This window comes from Rhineura floridana, chromosome 18, assembly GCF_030035675.1.
Source record: "Rhineura floridana isolate rRhiFlo1 chromosome 18, rRhiFlo1.hap2, whole genome shotgun sequence".
Taxonomy (NCBI): Eukaryota; Metazoa; Chordata; class Lepidosauria; order Squamata; family Rhineuridae; genus Rhineura; species Rhineura floridana.
The window spans coordinates 11,167,272-11,188,343 of NC_084497.1; the positions used below are offsets into that span (position 1 = coordinate 11,167,272).

Below are 21,072 nucleotides of genomic sequence, written 5' to 3' on the forward strand. Positions count from 1 at the left end.
AGAAAGATTTAAGAGATGACCGTCATACTTTCTTTGGCTTGACGGGTTTATTTTCTCACACGGTGAAATAATTAGTGCTGCTGTTAAACAGGTTAAATGTTTTTTAGATGATTGAGCAGATGGGCTTTTCACTGATCACCTGTTGCTGTTGCACAGCTGGCAAGGGAAAGAAAGAAAGAAAGAAATAGCTGGCAGCCCCGCCCGCCCTGCCCACCCCACCCGCCCCGCCCTCTGCCCTGCAGGGTCCATTCTGATGCTTCCTGGGGGCCTGCCAGGAGGGAGCTGTGGCGGGGCCCACCTTGAACTTGTCGCCCTCAAAGTGGGCTAATCTTTGAGTCTGCAAAGCGCCATCACCACCGCGAATCCCATAAATCAGGGCAGCCAACGGGGGGCCCTTCAGATGTAGGCATGTAGGCAGCTGCCTGGCACTGAGCCAGAGCCATGGTCCATCTAGCTCATTACTGCCTGCACTGACTGGCAGCAGCACTCCAAGCTTTCAGGCAGGGAGTCTTCCCCAGCCATACCTGGGCTGGAGCCTGGGACTTCTGCATGCAAGGCAGGGGCTCTGACCACTGAGCTGTGTGCCTCTCCTTAAAAAGAAAGCAAGATGTTAGCCCCCATGGTTCTGATTTAAGGGGCTAAATTGAAAAGGAATGCCAGAGGTTGCCTAATATGGAGTCAGGGTCCATCTAGTTTCATGTTGTTCTCACTGACTGGCAGTGGCGGATTTGTTGTTGTTGTTAAATAATAATGTGTTTATTACCTGCCCTTCCCAGCAGGTCCCAGGGTGGCTTTCAACAATTTAAATTTCAATATTAAAAGCAGTTCAAGCCAACGGCTGTCTCTGGAATAGGGTAGGTCTTGGCAGCACCTACCTCAGGGGTTAGCGGCCGGGGTGAAGAGGTGCATCTGCCCCTCAGCGATGGCTCTTCCCCTCAATGCCTTTGGACTCTGGTGCCCTTCAGGGAAACTCCCGCAACATGTGGGGAGCCTGAGACTGGGCAAGGCCACCGGACATGAATTATGTGCACAGAAGGATTTCCTTTTTTTTTTTAATCTGCTCTGAATCTTTTGCAACTGAAATGTCTCTATATCACAAGCGGAAAAGACGCCTCCAACCTCCTTTGATGGAGGCCTCTTGCGCCCCCTCCCTTCCCCTCCCATCCATCTCACCTAAAAAGCCACAAATGTTTCCCTCCGTCACTCTGGCCCTTGTAGCTTGCTCTTTTCTGCGCCATCCCTCCCTCCCCCCCAGCTCTGTGATAAAACTCAGTTTAACCGCCAAACTCTCCGTGCAGTGGCCTTTTTCCATAGGAAGCTACTTTATCCTGAGTCAGGCCATGGGTCCATCTAGCTTAGTGTTGTCTACACTGACTGGCAGCAGTGGCTGTCCAGGGTTTCAGGCAGGGGACATTCCCAGCTCTACCTGGAGACGCCATTGGGAGTGGACCTGAGACCTGCCTGCGAGGCTGGTGCTCTACCACTGAACTATGGCCTTTTCTTTTTTGGTGCCGTTGAAATACCTGTAAGATAACCATTTCCACTTCTGCCTGTATCTGAAATTGTTTTTATGTATGGAAATATTTTTAACACATTTTTATTGCTACCACTGTTTTCATATTTGTTTTATATTTGGACTTCATGGCCTTATAGGTTCCTTCCAACCCTACTGTTCTATGATTCTGTATTCTGCTTTTCCTTCCAAAGGACCCCATGAATTATACGAAAGGGTGTAATTGTTTTTATTATTATTATTCTTGATGGTTTTTGTTGCAAAATCGCTTTGAGATTTAGTTTGTGGGAAGTGATTAATTAATGGGACGAAATAATGGTGAAATAAAGAAATAATACTGTAGTTTAATCAGCATACGCTGGCATCTGTTGTCTGAACGGGAGGCTCTGCTTCCGTCGTCGCCCTTTCCTTATATTTATGGTTCTGAATAAAGGAGAGATTTGAACAGGAACACAGGAAGCTGCCTTATACGAAGTCAGACCATTGATCCATCTAGTTCAATATTGCAGGCACTGACTGGCAGGATTTCAGGCAGGGCATATCTTCCAGCTCTACCTGAAGATACTGGGGATTGAACTTGGGACCAAAAAGCAGGTGCTCTTGCCACTGTGCTAGAGTCCTTTCCTTACTTTGTTTTTAAGATTCTAGTCCTCATGCTTCTGCATTAAAGCATTAATTTAAACAGGAACTTTGCAAGCTGCCTTATGCCATTGGGCCACGTTGCCAAGTGTTTTCTACACCGCAAAAGCATCCGGACCCCCTTTTTGTCCCCTGCTTGGTTGGATGAGTGTGCTTTCCAGTGAACATCCAATGAAGCAGAACGTTGGAAGACTCAGGATGGACCAAAGAAAGTCCTCCTTCGCTCAATGCAGAATGAAACACAGGGATTTGTTCCCCCAGGAGGCAGAGATGGCCACCAGCTGGGATGGCTTTAAAAGGAGGGGAGGCAAATTCATGGAGGAGGAGGAGGAGGCTGTTGGTGGCTATTAGCCATGCTGGCTGTGTTCTCCCTCCACTGTTGGGGGCGGGATGCCTCTGAATCCCTGTGGACAGAGTGCTCCAGTCCAGCTTGGGGGCTTCCCTTTGGGGCATCCGGCTGGCCACTGTGAGGACAGAATGCTGGGGTGGGCCCCTTTTGGCCTGGTCCAGCTGCCCCCGCAGGGCTCTCCTGAGGTTCCGACTGGGCGCGTGGGGATGCACTGCTGATGGGCTTGCACCGGTGATGCTCGCTGCAGGGGATGGGGCTTGAGGGGGGACGACACGGTGGGGCGTTCACTGTGCTATGGTGCTTTTACGCCGCCAGCGTGTGGGATTTGTTTGTGTATGATTCAGGAGGCTGTGACGCGCCAGAGGAAAAGTCGCCACTTCCTGTTTGCACAGCTGTCTGAAGAAGTCCTGGCAGCGACGTTCGGCAGCACTCTGTGATGTCACCTCTGTGCCTCCTGCTCTCCCCTTCCTCTGCCTGCCCCCTAAATGTCAGAGCCCCATCAGGAAAGGGAATGGCCGGCTGTAGCTCTGTGGTGGAGCCCCTGATTTGCGTCCCAAAGGTCCCAGGGGAATCTCCAGGGGGCACTGAGATAGACACTCTGCCTGAAACCCTGGAGGGCCACTGCTGCCAGTCAGTGCAGACATCCTGGGCTAGGCGAACCAAGGGTCTGGCTCTGTGGTGGAGCCTCTGCAGAGGGCCCTGGGTTCAATCCCCAGTGGGCGCATCTCCAGGCAAGGCTGGAAAGAAAGACCCCCTGCCTGAAATCCTGGACAGCCAGGGCTGCCAGTCAGTGCAGCCAAGCCTGAGCTAGGTGGGCTATGCGTCTGACTCAGTGCAAAGCTTCTCTGCTTCCTGCGTTCCCCCTCCCCCTCCACAGGGCCTCTTCCTCCCTGGCCCTCGGCTGCTGTTACATAACCGGCTTGCCAGCATCCGCATCTCGGCAGATGCCCTCTGTGCCTGGTGATGTAACAAGGCCTTCCTCCCTCCAGAGTGGAGTGGGGAGTGCTGGGGGGGAGGTCTTCCCTGCCAGTCAGTTGCTTGTCAAGCGCTCAGGTGGTTCCCCCAAAGTCTGTTGCCCCCTTTCCTCCAGAGCAGTGGGTCTGGCCCTTGGCGTGGGAAGGCCTGGCGTGCCATGTGGACGCCTTCAGCTCCTTTCAGACCGCGAGTGGCCCCTGATAGTGTCTCCCCCCCCCGTACTATGTGGAAGAGCAATATCTTAGTGGCTGAGCCCCTGCTTTGCATGCCACAGGGCCCACGTTCATTCCCCGGCTGCAGCTCTAGGTAGGCCTGGGAAAGGCTCTCTGCCTGAAACCTTGGGAAGCCATTGCTGCCAGTCAGTGTGAGCTAGATGGGCCTGTGGCCTGACTCTACGGAAGGCGGTTTCCCGTGTTTCCATTTAATTCATCCTTTTATTTGGAATAACCAAGAATGGACTCTTGCTTTATATTTAGGGGAAGGGCTGTAGCTAAGAGAGAGTCCAAACTTTGCAAGGAGAAGGCCTACCAATTCAATCACCTGGTGGCATCCCCAGGCAGGGCTGGAGAAAAAAAAACCCTGCTTGAAACCCTAGGAGCAGCTGCCAGTCAGTGAAGGCAATCCTGAGCTAGATGGACCAGTGTGGTCTGGCTGAAGTGTAAGGTGGCTTCCTGTGAGTCTGCATCGTACACATGAGCAGTCAACGCGGAGAAGGCCCAGCGCACGAGAAGGCCGAGCCATCTTGGAGACAGGCCTCACTGCTGTCGGCGCCCTGGCGGTCGTGGGCTCCCATCTGCAGCCCGGCTCACTCTGGCCTGGGTGTGTGTGTCTTGCTCTGCTGTCCTCCCCTAGTGTCCCCTGAGTGTGTGCGCCTCTCCCGGCTGTGAGGAAGCATCTGGGTCACCTGCAAGGTCAGCGATGCTGCCCTGTTGGTGCGTGCCGCTGGGCACTGCAGCACCCGTCCCATGATCTGCCAGGCACTTGTTGGGGGGGTATCTCGGGTCGCAGCCGGGATGACATTTCTGTTGCGCTTCAGGGAAGCAGCGATGAATCACTTTGTGTCCAGTGTGTTAGTGCCTAACGGTTGCAAGGGGAGGTGGGGGAAACAGTTTCGATTTGGCATGAAAGTTCTTGAGGCCGAGGGCTCCCCCAGATGACCAGTTTATTGGGTATTCATCCTGATAGGCTTGGACAAATAGCCTTCTGCAGAGCCAGTCTTCACTGAGCATTTGTTTGGACTTGTTGATGCGGCAGCTAGACTGTCACGTCCATTTATGCTGCACTGATTTGCCTGCGAGGTGTTTGTTTCTAAATCTTACCATTAATCATTTGTCCCTCCCACACTTTTCAGTGAATTTCCCCGTCACTAACTGCAAAAAGCATTACTTTTTAAAAGTGGATTTGCTGTGCTAGGGTGATAGAGCACTTTAATCCATGTTAATTGTGCAAAACCTGAATTTATAATATATGCTCGACTGTCTCCTTCAAAATAATGATAGTCTGGAGACAACCAGAGAGAGTGTTTGTGTGTCTGTGTGTAAAGCTTGTGGGGCGAGCTGCTGCATGTGTGGTGATGCCTTTCCAACTCAGGGAGAGGCGCTAGTGGCCTGTGACAGGTGGTGATGGAGGCACCAAGGTTAATTTAGTTCAGGTTGTTCAATTTATGGGTCGCTTCACACAGCCAAAATAAGCCTTGAAGTGATTTTCAGAGGCAATAACACCCCAAACGAGGAAGCCGTTCCCCTGGGAGGAAGGGCTGGAGTCCTGGAGGCTTTTTAGGGGAGAGGAAAGGCAAGTGAGAGACGACACACCAGAAGTGTATCAGATTTTGCCTGGCATGGTGAACACGGACTCCCCTAGTCTCTCATAAAGCTAGAACTCAGTGGGAACATGCAACGAAGCCCAATGCTGGAAGGTTCAGGGCAGACCAAACGCCTAATGAAGCAGTGGAATTCGTGCCCCCAAGAGGCAGCAAAGGCCACCAACTTGGAGGGCTTTAAAAGAGGATTAGGTAGATTGAAGGAGGAGGCGGCGGCGGCTGTGTTGTACCTCCCCTCTCGGAGGCAGGAATGCCTCTGAGTCTCAGTCGCTGGGAGTCATAAAGGGGAGCGGGAGTGCTGCTGCTGTTGCACCCGGGTCCTGCTTGTGGGCGTCCCTTGGCCACTGTGAGAACAGGATGCTGGACTGGATTGGCCTGATCCAGCACCGCAGGGATCTTCTGATATTATTTCCTGCCTCTGGCTAGATCCAATGATATCCCCGGCCAGAAAAGCTGCCAGATGCCCTGATGGGTGAGGATAGGCGCCTCAGGCGGCCTGTCTTGCCCTGCGCCTAACTCTTGCCTGTCTTTTTGGTTGTGCAGCTGCCGAAGGAGCAACCGGAAGAGCCTGGTGGTTGGGACGCCTTCGCCCACCCTCTCGCGTCCTCTGTCCCCTCTCTCGGTGGCAACAGGTAATGGTGGCCCAGGAAACAGGATGGACAGGCAGACAAGGGGTCTGGCTGGCCTTTCCATCTCTGGCCGAAGGCTCAGGGCTGTCGAATCTGGCTCCAGGCTTGGCTGTGCGCTAAGCGCTTTGATTGGAAGAACCTGTGGGATTTGGGGCTTTAAAAACCAAATGGCAATTGTTGTTAGTTTGATCTGTAGATTTATTGTTGCAACTGCACACAGCACTAAGCCATGGTTTGTTCTAATCAGTTTTTTTCCTGCAACCTGCGAGTTGTCTCATAGGCGGGCATAGAAGCCGTGGATGGTTTCTCCAAAGCTGCTCTTGTGCCTCTGTAACTCGGTGAGGGTCTTGGGTGAAGCAGCAAAACAAATCATCGTTAAGTGTGGCTGTTGGGCGCCATGATCAGGGCCCCTTCCAGCTCTACTGTTCTATGATTCTGTGGTTCAGACAGTAATATCAAACCAGAGTTAAAACCAGCCACAGTTTGTAAGCCAGCCGTGATTCACATGGTAGTTTTTTGGCAGAAAATAAAACCATAGTTAGCTGTCTGAGCTGGGTTTTGCATATTCAAACAAACCATAGTTAGACTAAACAAGCCATGGTTAAATGAGACTGTCTGCTGGGCTGAGTTTTGAGGTTCAGACAAACTCGACAAACCACAGTTGAGTGTTACATGCAAACCAGGGCGATGTGCCTCTTTCTTCTTCCCTGGGCCCCCAGGGTGGATTGGACTGTGTGTTTTAAATCAAAACTAAACCCAGAGGAAGAGAGAGGTGGATGGCTGGGTGAATAAAATGCATTTAGTGCTCTAGCGGCAGGCCGGTTTATCTTCTGATCTGTTGAGCTCCTTTGTGAAATGCCAGCTCTCTTCCCCCCTCCCTCTTTGCAGCCAGCAGCAGCAGCCCAGCCGACAGTCCCCGCAACTTCTCCACCGGCACCTCGGCCAGCTTTCCGTTTGCCCGCAGGTAAGAGCCCCTCCCCCCACCGCCTCAAGCAGAAGAGCTATTGGAACTGTCTCTGGGTTCCCTTTGGGGGTGGGAGACAGAGAAATCCAACAGGTGCAGCTTTCCTCATCATTGCCTCTCCATATCAGGTCACTGTTTCCTGTCATATGGTATAGAATGGGGAGTGGGCCTTGCAAGCTGGGTCATCTATGGATGGGGAAGGTCTGTGGTCCTCTAGATGTTGCTGGACCTTCAAATCCTAGCAGCCAGAGTGGCCAATGGTGAGGGGTGATGATGGAGAGTGGAGCCTGACAACATCCGGAAGGCCACAGATGTTCTCTACCCCTGAATTCTAAGATGCGGCGTTCCCTCCTGTGTGTCAGATCTGTTGGGGTGCCTCTGTCACCATGGATGAAGAGGATGATCTGCTGAACATAACTGAGACCTGGGCAGACTTGACCTGACGCAGCTTTGCCCACCTGGGTACTCAGTGCAACAGCAACCCAGATTAGAGGGCTCATGGGGGTGGCGGGGGAGACATTGCCAAAGTTCATAGAAGCTCATTCTCTCTTGCTGGGAAACTCTCCCCTTAGGAGCTGGTCTGAGGGCCTGCATCTGGCGTGGGGCTGGGGGGGCTGTTAGTTTACTGCCCCCTTGCCCTGCTGCTGAACTGCCTCCCTGCCTGAGCTGGCAGAGTTTGTTTCTGGGGGGGTGTTGGAGGAACCCATAACTGTGGTCCTGGGTGACTTCAACATCAATGGCCAAGATCCTCAGGACCAGCTCAGGATCTCCTGGCCTCCATGACAATTGTGGGACTGTCCCACCCCGTGGCACATCCTGGATTTAGTTTTGTCCCTAGTGGGGAGAGGGGTGGTCTGGATATGGGGACGAGGAGGCTGGTCGTGACCTCTGGTTGGATCACTTCTTGCTGAAGGTTGGGCTCAGATTCGGAGATGGAGGGATCCTGGCAGATTCCTAGGGGATTTCCAAGTGGATAGAGCTGGTGATCCTGTTGAGGCCCTCGTCTCGTCATGGGGTGGGGAGGTGAAGAGAGCTGTCAACACGATCGCTGCTGAGGACCATCTCCGATGCTTCAGGGCCCGCGCTGCGCCCTGGTTTATGGAGGAGTTGTGGGCACTGAAGCAGGCTGGGAGACGGCTGGAGCTCAGACGGCAGAAAGCTGAGAGTGGTGCCGAAAGAGTTGCTGGAATTCCTGCGAGAGTGAGGACTATCCAGATCCGATTCAGCCTGGGTTCAAGCATCAATGGGGGCCGGAATTGGCCTTGGCCCTCCTGGTGGATGCCCTGTATGGAGAGCGGGATGGGGGAAAGGCATCTCCTCCTGTTTCTTCATCTCTCAGCAGCCTTTGATGCCATTGACTATGGGATCCTCCTGGACCGGCTCTTTGGGGTGGGCACCCTGCAGGTAGGAACAGAACCACCATAAAATAGTATCAGGGGGCTCTGCTGTATGGTGGTTCCATCCCTATCTGCAGGGCGTGTCCGGAGAATTAGGGGATTGTGTCTCGGCCTCACGGCCTTTGTGCTGTGGTGCGCCGCAGGGCAAAATCCTGTCCCCTGTGCTCAGTGACATCAGTATGAAGCTGCTAGGAGCGGTCATCAGGCGTTTGGGGGCAAAGGGTCATCAGTACGCTGGTGGCACACAACTCTGCTTCTCCACAACATCTGAGCCAGGAGAGGCTGAACGTGGACTGGAACGTTGTCTGGGTGCAGCGATGGGAAGGAGGAGGGCCAATACACCGAGCTTGACCCCTGGCAAGACGGGGGCCCTATCTTCTGCATGCAAGGCAGGTGCTGCCCTGCTGCCCTTCGGTCCTTCCCCAACCAGGAAGCACCTCCAGCCGTGGGGAGAACGTGGCTCTCCTCCTCCCCTTTCCTCCCTCTGTCGTCCTTTTCTGTGTTAAGAGATTCTGGAGGTTTCTGAGGTGGGGATGGGGTTCTCTTGGAAGCAGAACTAAGCAAAATGCATGTGTCTCTTCTTAATTTGGGTTTGGGGGAGGGGTGGAATACCAGGCGGGATTAAGGACACTTTGCTTCTGTTTTTAATTCTCATCTGCTCCCTCTGCTGTCTTTATCTCCACCTCTCTCTCTCTCCTCTCCCTTTTCGGCCTCCCTTCCTGGCTGACCAACGGCATTCCTGGCACAGCCATGCGCCTCGAACTGACAGGTGATTTCTGGCAGCAGGGGGAGGGAGGGGGCAATGGATTTAAAATAATGGGTTGTCTTGTAATCTTGTTGGGAGCCGTCCTGAGAACTCTTGCTGCATCCAGGAGGGCCCGTAAATCCATCTCACAATTCTTGCCTGTGCATGGAGCATTCTTCCTCCGATTTCTTTCATTTTCTGTTTTCTGTTCCACTTTGTGCTAGCGATGGGGAGCCTCAGCCCTGAGGGCCGAATGCAGCCCTCCAGCGCTCTCTGTGAGGCCCTCGGGAATCTCCCCAGGCCATGCCTCACTCTGGCCCTGCTTTGCACCTCAAGGATTATTGCCTGGCTGAAAAAGGAGGACTTCTCTTCTGTTCAGGGGGGGTGCGCGAATGAGGCCTGCGGGACAACATTCCCCCCCCCTTTGACCTCTGGGAGAGTCCAGGAGACCTCTTAATCCTTCCCCTGCTGCTTTCCCCGGCAGCCTGGTGATGGATTTTGTGGCACTGTGGCACCCCATTGCTCGGAGAAGAGAAAAAGAGGGGGGACCCCAAAATGCTAGAAAAATATTTTATAATCCAACCCCAACGCGTTTCAGCCTGTGTGCATTTAGGCCTTCGTCAGGGGCTGTAAATAAAATAGCAGGGACATATTACGTTGACAAACATATACAATGAAATCATACATGTTAAATCTGTCTATAAAAAATCTTTTCACTCACAGCAACAGCTGGTGTGAAGTGTCTTTCCATGAGCAGAGCTGCTTTCATTAGCGCAACCACCACAGAGAAGAATACACTAAGCGTATTCATATATATACATTCCCAGAGATCATGATAATAAAATAAAATAAAATATTTTTCTAGCATTTTGGGGTTCCCCCTTCTTTTTCTCTTCTCTGGTTTTAGATGCCAGCCACTTTTAGCTGTTGGACCCCATTGATCGGCCCACAACAGCTGGTTGCCTTTGGTTTTCTGACTTTTACGGCCCTTTATATCTTTCAGGGCTGATGGCCGAAGATGGTCGCTGGCTTCGTTGCCCTCCTCCGGCTACGGGACCAACACCCCTAGCTCCACCGTCTCAGTAAGTAGAGCCTTTTCCTGCACCCAAGAGGTCCGCAGGGACTTTGGAGAGAGATTTGGGTGCTTTCCGTTCTGTCAACTCTGTGCTGACATGATCAGCCTTGAGATCTGAAGGCCCTTTGCTTGTGTGCTGTGGGGGAGGGATGGGCAGAGGCATTATTTTGGGGGAGGAAGCAAACTTGGAGTCTTTTCTGCAGGTCCCTAGATCTCTTGCCCTCCCCCCCCATTTTTGAAAAACTTTCTTCCAGCAGGGCTACGGACCCTTTTTTCAGCTTGAGGTCCGCATTCCCTTCTGGACAAGCTTCTGGGGGCCACAAGCCAATGGTGGCAGAACCTGGGGCCACATTCACACTGTACATTTATTCAACTATTATTCCAAAGAATCCTGGGAAGAAGTCTGTGAAGAGCACTGAGAGTTGCTAGAAGATCCCTATTCTCCTCACAGGGCTACAGTTCCCCAAGTGGTTTAACAGCCAGTCCTTCTTCCCAGAGGACTCTGGGAATTGTAGCTCTGTGAAGGGAATATGGCTTTCCTAACAAATCCAAGCACCCTTCACAAACTACACTTCCCAGGATGCTTTGGGGGAAACAATGACTGTTTAAAGTGGAATAATAGTGGAATAAACGTACAGTGTGAATGTGGCCCCAGAGTCAAAAGGAGGGGGAGCAAAACATGTAAATCTTTGCCTTTGGACAGTGGGCAGATTTCTACGCGCTCCCCCTCCTCCTTCCAGGCCAGCCAAAGTTCAGGGACGCGTTTCTAGCCAGGCAAAAGTGCTCCAGAAGGGGCAAGTCAGGGCCAGTGAGGGGGGCATGGCCTGGGGAGAATCCTGAGTTGACCATTGGACGCTAGGCTCGTTGGGCCCCCTTTGGCTCCTCTTACTTTTGGCTTTAAAAGCAAATTAGACAAATTCGTGGAGGATGGTCAGTCTACGTTGTCCCTCCACTGTCGGAGGCAGTCTACCTATGAATCCCCGTTGCAGCGGATCACTGAGTGGGGGGAATTGCTGCCGTTGCACTCCGGTCCTGCTTGTGGACTTCCAAGAGAGGCGTATCTCAGCTGCCACCATGAGCAGCCGCTGCTGGACCGGAAGGGTCCCCACTGGGCTCCTTCGATGTTCTCCATCTGGATTTCATCCTATTTATTATTTATTTATTTGTTTATTTAGTCCATTTATATACTGCTTATATTTAAATAAAACTCTAAGCGGTGTACAACAAGTCAAAACATCTTAAAACAACAACTACAGAAAACAATAAAATACAGTTAGCTGAACAAAACATCCTCTTTAGTATCAACGTAATATAAATGTTGCATATAAAATTAAGTACAAGAAATACAAGACAAAATCATAATATGCATAATAGACTAAACAGAATATTCCCTACGTGTCAAGGGAAAAAATCCTAGCCTTGGGGTCTGTGCTCTGGGGCTGGGACAGCGAAACTGAGTGGTTTTGGGGTTGACTTCTTAAATTCTTGGGCCCCCTTGGTCTTCCTAGTTGGCAGAACATCTTGCGGCACCCGTTCCCTCGGCAAAGGTCCAAACTTTCCATGAGTGGGGTGGGGGAGTGCACAAGGGCTGGAGTGGGGCCATCCTCCTCCTCATCATCACGCCTTTCCCTCTCTCCTCCAGTCCTCCTCCTCCTCCTCGCAGGAGCGCCTCCACCAGCTCCCCTTCCAGCCCACCCCGGATGAGCTCCACTTCCTCTCCAAGCACTTCCGCAGCACAGAGAGCGTCGTGGGGGAGGACGGGCACCGCTCCCCCTGCTTCCGCCCGAGATCCAGGAGCTTGAGGTACAAGGGTCTTTGGACGTGGGGTGGGGGGCTCTGCTCTGGGGTGATGAGAAGTGGAGGGGCCGGCAAAAAGGGTGGGGTGAGAGCTGGGAGGCAGCTTGCATTACGTGGGTGGCAGAACTTGGTGGAAATCGTGAAAGGGTTTGTGCTGTTTTGGGGGGCAAAGGGGCAAGCAACCCCCACAAACAAACAAGGAGCTCACCACCCCCACCCCAGTATATTTTGCCCACTTAGAAATATACTTTGCCCCTTCTATGCCCCCCCATTTTTTTTCTGGTATCTGTGTTCCCCCCCCTGAAATTTTTTTTTGGTGCTGTTGCTACTTCAGAGGAGGAGGATGTCTGTGGTCTTATAAAGCACCTATGCATGATCCCCATATTTAACAAGGGTGATCCCGCATTACCATCTAACTATAGACCCATTAGCCTTTTAGATATTGCGGCAAAGCTCTATGGCCGGTATCTATTAAATAAACTCCGTGACTGGGACAAGGAACATTCTATCATATCTGAAGTACAAGCAGGATTCAGGGAGGGTGCCAGCATGTTAGACCAACTGTTTATATTGCACCATCTCATTGGAAACGTTAAAAATAGTCCGTCGCACTCTCTCTACTTAGCGTTTATTGATTTTGCCGTGCCCTTCGATTCAATCGACCGCTCTCTGTTATGGAGGAAATTAGAAAATGCAGGCATAGATAAAAGGCTCCTATGGCTCCTTCAAATTCTTCATTATGATACTGTCATAAGAATACGCCTTGGATTCAATGGCACGCTTTCTCAAAAAATCCCAATGAGAAAAGGAGTGAAACAGGGATGCATCCTGGCTCCATTCCTATTTAATTTTTTCATCGATGACATTGTCCCAGTCATGGCTTCCTCTGCGTTCTTCCCTCCAGCGATCAAGGATAGGAAGGTTCCTGTTCTACCTTACGCTGATGACTTACTTCTACTATCACAAAATAAGATTGGCTTAAAATGTATGCTATTGGCATTACAGGAGTATAGTGACTCTCAATCCCTGAAAATTAACTACTCAAAATCCAAAGTAATGGTCTGTGGGAGATTTAGCAGGTCTAGAACTATCTGGAGAATAAATGGCCACACCATAGAGCAAGTATCCTCATTCAAATATTTGGGTATACACATAAATAACCAACTACATTGGTCCCACCAGCTAACGCATATCAAATTACAAGCGCTTAGAACTTTGGGTCTATTAAAAAATTTTTTTTACTCAAAAGGGGGCCAACTAGTGAGACCTATGCTTAAGCTTTATATTGCTAAGCTTCTCCCCACAATCCTATATGGCAATGAGATCTGGGGCCACCCATTAAGGCTGACCCTCGAGCCAATCCAAAATACTTTTTTCGAACAAATTTTGGGCCTCCCTAAAAGTACCCCAGCTGCCCATGTGAGAATGGAACTAAATGCCCCTTCCTTAATGGCTAGACTTGACTTATCATTTCTACAATACTGGAAAAAACTTTCGTCGCTTGATTCATCCTCCCTGGTAAAAATATGCTGGGAGGAACAGTTGGAAAGAGGCGGTTGGGCGACAAACTTCTTTGCTCTTGGTATACAATATCTTCTGACGCCCACCCTTCTCAGAAATCTTAATCCAAAGGCACTACGTAATTTGATCTATGACCATGGCCTACAATTGGATAGAGCAGCGATCGCCACTTCATCCTTTTCTCATTCGTTTCCACTTATCATGTCCAACTGTACATGTCCAAATTACTTTGATATACTAATGTTGGCCCCCCTACGTAGAGCTTACACCGAGCTGAGATTCCAGGTAATGCCCTCAGCGTGTCTGCAGGGCAGATACCTTGGAATTCCACATGATGATCGATTATGAATAGCTGGATTCAAAGTACCGGAATATTGGTACATTACATGCTTATTTGCCCAATGTTCTCCTAGAGAAAAATGTTTAAACCCATTACTCGCCTCGAGGAAAGGCCTTAATAGGTCCCAAAAAGTGATTTTTTTATTATCCTCTGTACAACCCCAAATTGTATTATCTACAGCCAAGTTCGCTCTGGCAGCAAAGAAACTCAGAGTTAGATATGTTAATAACTGCAGCTACATTTGTTAGTAAATATCTGAGTGTTTTATTTTACTTTTATGTACAAATACGATTTGAGCTTTTGTAACAGCCTTTGGCTATATACATTTTATTAAATAAACAAACACACTATAAAGCACCTATGCAGAGATCTGCAACTAAGAAACAGTGCTTGCTGTGTTTTTTTCCTCCTCCCACCAGGTCTTGTTTCCTTTCCTGCTGTATCTTCTTTATTATTTGATTTCATTTATGAATCACTTCCCATTAAAATATCTCAAAGCAATTTCACAGTAAAAACATCAACAAAAAAACCCACTCCATATACAAAAGCAGAAGCAATTTCACACACAGAGAGAGAGAGAGAGAGAGAGAGAGAGAGAGAGAGAGAATGTCCAATGTAAGAACAATTTTAGATTGTAAGCCTGAAGGGCTTTTATTATGGATCCCGCTCCTCTTCCCACAGAATGCCTTTTCCTTTTATGTCATGTCCTTCTCGATTGTAAGCTTGGGGACCAGGGCTATCGTCCTTTTGATCTTTTTGTAAGCTACTCTGGGAGCCTTTTGTTGTTGTTGTTGTCCCCTTGAAGAGTTGGATAAAAATGCTTTAAATAAATAAGTCAGCCCCTGCCTGCAGGCTCAAGGCCTAAACAGACACGATACCGAAGGAGAAAAAAGGGTGGAGATGGGTGACGTTGTCGTAGCTGTGTAAAATCATATAGGAGAGCATTGGGAGCCACCTGGTGCACGGATTGTGGCCACCTTTGCAGTGGGGGTTGGGGGAAGTAAAATACTGAAAAGGGGGGGGAATAGACATTAAGCATACTTGGAGAAAACCCATTGGAATTCATGTTCCTGACTCACGGGGCTGATATTTCAGTGGGCGAGAGGTCTGCTCCGTCCCCTTTTGCAAGGGGGATCCCGGGGACTGAGCCTGAGTTCGGAGTGAGGGCTCTGCCCGCTGACCCCTGCTTCTGCGCTCTCGTTTCCCTGCTTTCCTGATACCAGTAACGGGGGTCTACAGCCGGGGTCGCTCTCTGCCTTGGATCCCCCTCTCCTCCTGGGCTGCGACTCTCCACCACACCCCACCCCTATGGCTCAGGGTTGTTTTGCAGCTATGGGATTAAGATTCCACCGGTGCTGATGCCCGAAAGTTGGGTCATTCCAGGGCACGCAGCAGGTTAAGGAGAGAAAAGATTCCCCCCCCCCCCGCACGGAGAAGCTGCTTTTGCATTTCCGTGGCAGGCGGAGGGCAGGAGGGGAAGAGAAGTCAGCTGTTCCCAGGGCCCCGTGGTCAGGATGGGACCGACCACCGGTGGCTCTGCCCCTTGGTCCGCTCAGCATCTCAGCAAGCAGCCGTGGGGAGGGGAGCTGGGGGGGGTCCCTCCGCAAGAGGAGCCTTCCTTTGCCTTGCAGGCGCAAGCGAGGAACTACCCTCCCGGTTCGCTGGGGACGTTTTATTCCCCCACGTTTTGTTGCAATGTTGCTTGGGATAAGCTGCCATGCTGAGCTCCAGTGCTTCCCTTTGGCAACAGAGGGAGCTGTCAGACTGTTAGGTCATGTAGCTCAGTGTTGTCTGCACTGACTGGCAGCAGTTCTCCAGCGTTTCATCGGGAGGGGGGGACATTCCCAGCCTTACCTGGAGATGCCGCTGGGGATTTGAACCCAGGACCTTCTGCATGCAAAGCAGGGGCTCTTCTCTGAGCTGCTGGGGGGGGGCAGGGGGCAGTTGCCTGCCTTCTCACTTTGAGTGTTTCCAAGCCAAGCTAGGAGAGGTACCTTCTCGGCAAGCGTTGCCTTCTGTGAAAGCGGCGGGACTTCTTAGCAGAGTCGTTGTTCTGTGATTCTCTGATTAGCGCTGCAAATGTTCCAAGGCTGTAGAGCTTCGAGACAGAGAGAGAGGAGAGAGGCTGCTCCGTGCACAGGTCTCATCCCCTTTTCCAGTCCTCCCAGTTGGTGGCCATCACTGCCTCTTGTGGGAGCGAGTTCCATGGCGTAACTGTGCACGTGAAGAAGTCCTGAATCTTCCAGCACTTGGCTTCATTGGCTGTCCACAAGTTCTAATGTTAAGAGAGAGGGAGAAAAACGGCTCCCTGTCCGTTTCCTCCACGCAGCGCATGAATTTGCACACCTCTTATCATGTCCACCCACTCACACACTTACACACACTTTCTCTAAACTAAAAAGCTCCCTATTCTTCATAGGGGAGTTGCTCCATCCCCTTGATCATGTTGGCTGCCCTTTTCTAAGTCTTTTCCAACTCTGCAATATCCCTTTTTGCTGTGAGGTGACCAGAACTGTGCACAGCGTTCCAAGCGTGGCTGCGCCACAGGTTGACCAATGCTCAGTGGAGCTTTGTTGAGGCTCTTTACCACTTCTCTGTCTTGCTGAGGGTTTTGGCTCTTGTGTGATTCCTCCTTTCTCCCTCCACAGCCCTGGGCGGACGAGCGGGACCTTTGACAATGAGATCGTGATGATGAACCATGTCTATAAGGAGAGGTTCCCGAAGGTAAGAAAAACAGCACCATTTTTAGGTGCGGGAGGCGTTGCTAACTCTTGGTCAAATCGAGCATTGCTATGTTGGTCCATTGTGCAACATTTGCATTTCAGTTATTTGTTTATATACAAGATTTATATACCGCTTAATCATCAAAACCTCTAAGCAGTTTACAAAAAAAAGCGTTAAAATTACTGTTAAAATTAGACATTAAAAACAAGTTGTCTTAGAAAGTTTTTTCAAAATAAAATCTGCAGTTTTAAAAATATGCTTTGTAAAATAAATTACAGTGTACATATCTGGGTAGGCTTGCTTGTAAACAACAGGGTTGTATCCAGGGCTGGTCCTCAGAGTAGATCCATTGAAATTCATGGGCATGACTAACATAAGCCTATTAATTTCATTGGGTCTACTCTCAGTAAAACTTAGCTGGATGCAACCCAATAAAGCTTTTAGCAGGTGCTGAAAAGCACACCACAAAAATGCCTACCTAAATATCAACGGGCGGTGAGTTCCAGAGGGTAGGTGCTGCCACACTGAAGGATCAATTCCTTGCAAGTGCGGAACAAGTGTTACGCGGCACTTGTAAACTGCCAGTTCCACAGATCATAGTAGTAGAGCAGTAAAGCGATCCTTCAGATAAACTTTTCATGTGTTTATTTTTTTTTATATGAAGCATTAATAGGTTGTATTTTAATATGTGTACAAATAAAACAATATTTTAAATAAGCCTCTTGTCCAAAGGTGAAATTTACATCTTTTGCACCTCCCACTTTTGCTTCTGGCCCCGCCCACCACTGGCACGTGGTCCCCAGAAGGGAGTGTGGCCCTCAGGTTGAAAAAAAGTTTCCCCATCCCTGCCCTAAGAGGATGATTGCCATTCTTTTTGCTCCGCCTCAGAAATACTTTCGCCCGGTTCCCATTTTGGCTCCTGGCTGGGCTCAGCCTTGCCAAGGGGATGGGGGCCTTGTGTGAGGCGAGTAGCTGCCCTGGCCCTCCCCCTTCCCAGCTCTGATGGCCCCACACTTTGGTCCTGCCCAACAGGCCACAGCCCAGATGGAGGAGCGCCTGGCGGAGACCATTGCCAGCTTCTCCCCTGTCAGCACCCTGCCCTTGGCCGATGGCGTCTTGGGCTTCATCCACCACCAGATCATCGAGCTGGCCCGTGACTGCCTTTCCAAGTCCCAGGGGGCCCTCATCACCTCCCGGTACTTTGTGGAGCTGCAGGAGAAGCTGGAGAAGATGCTCAGAGACGTGAGTCTGGCCCCTGCCTCCCCTGCTCCGGCCCTTGCCTGCAGAGGCTGGCCCGTTCGGGCGAAGGGGGCACTGCCCTCAGCCAGCCCCCACCTGCCTGCTGGCTTGCTTTAGACCTCAGTCTCCCTTGTGGAACTCTGCAGGGGGGAGGAGGGCAGGGACAGGACTAGAACTGGCTCCACCTGTCATTGTCTCTGGCCCCACCTCCTGGTTGGGCTCCCTGCCTTCCGTCCCGCTGGGGACACCCACAGCTCTGCTCTCTCTCCCTCCCTTCCCTCCACCAGGCTCAGGAGCGCTCAGAGAGCGAGGAGCTGCGCTTCATCGAGCAGCTGGTCAGGAAGCTGCTGATCATCATCTCCCGGCCGGCTCGGCTGCTGGAGTGTTTGGTAAGGAGCCTTTTTGCCTGGTGTGGAGGGAGAAGAATTGCCTCCGTGCAGGCAGGGGCAGCTGGTGGCTGTGACCCTCTAGTGCTGCTGGGCTGCAGCTGCCGTTGCCACCCCCAACAACTGGTGGCCATCCTGGCAGCTGGGAGTTGCAAGTCCAGCAGTGCCTAAACCTGGGGATAGTTTGTTTGTTGTTATTAATTACAGTAGTTAATTTGTCAGCCGCCTCATCCCCATCGGTCATCTAGGGGTTTACAACGCATTTTAAAAACATCTAAGATAAAACGAATGTTCAGACATACAATATACAAAGTTTAGAAGCCAATCAGAAAGGACCAAGACGGCGTGCCAAAGGCCTGAGCGAAAAGGACGGTCCTTGCCTGGCGCCTGAAGATGGATAGAGAGCTTTGCTTGTGTATTCAATTTATATCCCGCCCTTCCTCCCAGAAGGAGCAAAGGGCTCATTTTGGGAGGAAGTCATGTGTGTTGTATAACTTTTGTGGGCACAACCCTGAACGTTGGATGCAATGCAATACAGTGAGTAGGCCCAATGAAATTGTATCCAGTTTGGTGTTGTGCTTAGAGTGTCAGACTAGGACCTGGGAGACCAGGGTTCAAATCCCCACTCAGATATGAAGCTCACTGGGTGACTTTGAGTCACTGTCCCTCAGCCAAACCTACCTCACAAGGTTGTTGTGGGGATGGAGAGGGAGGAGAGCCATCCATGCCACCTTGAGCACCTTGGAGGAAAGGTGGGATGTAAATGTAATAATAAACCAATAAATAAAAGTCTTCCTCCTCCTCCCTCCCTCATTGCAGGAGTTTGACCCGGAGGGATTCTACCATCTCCTTGAAGCAGCGGAAGGCCACGCCAAAGTGGGCCAAGGGATCAAGACGGATATCCCACGTTACATCATCAGTCAGCTTGGACTTGCCAAAGACCCTCTGGAAGGTGAGGGTGGGGGGGCTTCCTAGTTCGGCAAGTGGTCTTTGGTCAGTGGGACAGCCCCCCTTTGCATGTAGAGGGCCCCAGGGTTCAGTCCCTGAGAGTCTGTCCAGTTTGAAAGGATCTCAGGCTGCAGGGGGTGGGGGCGAGCACCTCTCTCTGCCGTAGGTCTTGTAGGGACCCTCTTAAAAGACATGCGACTGTCAGGATGCCTTGCTAGTGCGATCGCGCCTGGAATGCTGTGTGCAGGTCTGCTTTGCTGTACTGCAAACATAAATAAATATTGCAGGGCTGGAAAGGTGTCAGAAAAGGGCAATTAAAATGACTCAGGGATTGGAGCGACTCCTCAATGAGGAAAAGTTACAACATTTGAGGCTTTTTAGGTTGGAAAAAAACGAGCATGGTGGGGCCATGAGAGAGAGGTGTATGAGATTATCCATGGCGTGGGGAAATTGGTTAGGGAGAAGTTTTTTCTCGCTCTCTCATAGCATTATGTCTTCATTGGGGCATCCAGTGAAGCTGGATACTGGAAGATTCAGGACAGACAAGTACTACTTTAACTGTGGAATTGACTCTCGCAAGAGGCAGCGATGGCCACTAACTTGGATGGCTTTAATAGAGGATTAGCCAGATTCATGGTGGATACAATTATATGAATGGCTACTAGCCATATATTCTCCCTTCACTGTCAGAGTCTTCCTCTGAATCACCAGTTGTTGGGAATCCCAAGAGGGGAGAATCCTGCTGTTGCGCTCAGGTCCTGCTTGCGGCCTTCTCTCAAGAGGCACATGGCTGGCCACTGCAAGAACAGGAGGCTGGACTAGATGGCCCCCTGTGGCCCGATACAGCGACAGGACTATCCTTAGGTTCTTACTGGCCTAGATAGACCAGCTATGAGCCGTCTTCTGATTTTCCCTGGGTGGAGGTGGGGTTGATGGCAAACAAGACTGGTCAGTTAATGGTCTCCACCTTGGTTACCGTTTCCTTTCTGTCTTTCCCCAGAAATCGTTCAGCTCGATCAGGTGGACTGCAGTTGCCCTGCAGGGCCAGAGCACCAAGGCGACCTCTCCGAGGTGAGGCCCGACCCCCCTCCTCCCCCTTCTGGCCAGCTGCAGCAGAGGGGCGGGGGGCTCTCTCTCTCTGTTTCTCTGTTTAAAACATTTTGGGTTCAGGGTGTTCATCGAATTCCAAGGAGTGCAGCAAATTTTATATATATAATAAAAGATGTATACAATAGCAGTACTTTTAAAAAATGATGACAGAAGAAATTAAAAACAATTGCCAAGTTTAAGGCCAAGGGCGAGAAAATTTATTGATTTACTATTAAGTTACCACTATTGTTCTTGTTGTTGTTATATATTCTTTACAGCATTTGTTTTGTGCCGTTTAGCCAAAAAGTCTCTCAGAGCTGTCCTCCCAAATCAGTACAACAGTCCATGTGCTCAGGATCACTATCTTAAAACAGACAGGATATGTGAGGAAGGAGGAATGGGAGGGATGAGGGAACAGCAAGCTGCAAGGGGCTGCAAGTTATGGCCAATGTCAGTAGTAGTAATAGTAATAATAATAATAATAATGCCTGGTTAAATAAATATGTTTTACCTTACAGTTTGTAATGAGATAACTAACTCAGTCACAGTTAAGTCTCGATGGGATTAAGTAAGATCTGTTAATAGATCTGCTACTAGACAATAAATATATTTCTTGACCAGATTCATGCATAATCGTCTAATATTATTAAAGCTTCTTTCTTTCAACAGGATAATGTGAATTTTAAAAGATACTGATAAGGTTGGGGAGAAAACAGGAAGTGTTTATTCAGTTGGTATGATAGGGAGGAAACTATTAGGCAGGCAGATGTGCTCCCTGGCTGAGTTTTTCCATTTCGTTTCCAAATATTATTCATACCCTGCTTCTCCCTTTCCAGAGAGAAACCTAAAACAGTGCAAAATTCGGTCCAAATAATCACATCGTGTTGACATATTAAAAAACAACATGAGGTGAATATGAGCTA

At 50.3% G+C, this 21,072-nt stretch overlaps 1 protein-coding gene across 6 annotated transcripts in view; it reads left to right on the plus strand.

Annotated features, from left to right (window-relative positions):
• Positions 1-21,072, plus strand: part of MAST3 (microtubule associated serine/threonine kinase 3) — a 71,116-nt gene that overhangs the window by 26,346 nt on the left and 23,698 nt on the right. For 4 of the 6 annotated variants that reach the window (XM_061601455.1, XM_061601453.1, XM_061601457.1 and 1 more), the window contains 10 exons: positions 5,839-5,927; positions 6,813-6,888; positions 9,034-9,054; positions 10,034-10,112; positions 11,748-11,908; positions 16,412-16,487; positions 17,520-17,729; positions 18,014-18,115; positions 18,932-19,064; positions 20,061-20,131. In XM_061601455.1, the coding sequence (XP_061457439.1) occupies positions 5,839-5,927; positions 6,813-6,888; positions 9,034-9,054; positions 10,034-10,112; positions 11,748-11,908; positions 16,412-16,487; positions 17,520-17,729; positions 18,014-18,115; positions 18,932-19,064; positions 20,061-20,131 (1,018 nt within the window). The remainder of the gene's footprint in view (positions 1-5,838; positions 5,928-6,812; positions 6,889-9,033; positions 9,055-10,033; positions 10,113-11,747; positions 11,909-16,411; positions 16,488-17,519; positions 17,730-18,013; positions 18,116-18,931; positions 19,065-20,060; positions 20,132-21,072) is intronic. The other 2 variants (XM_061601454.1, XM_061601458.1) reach the window with 1 other exon arrangement.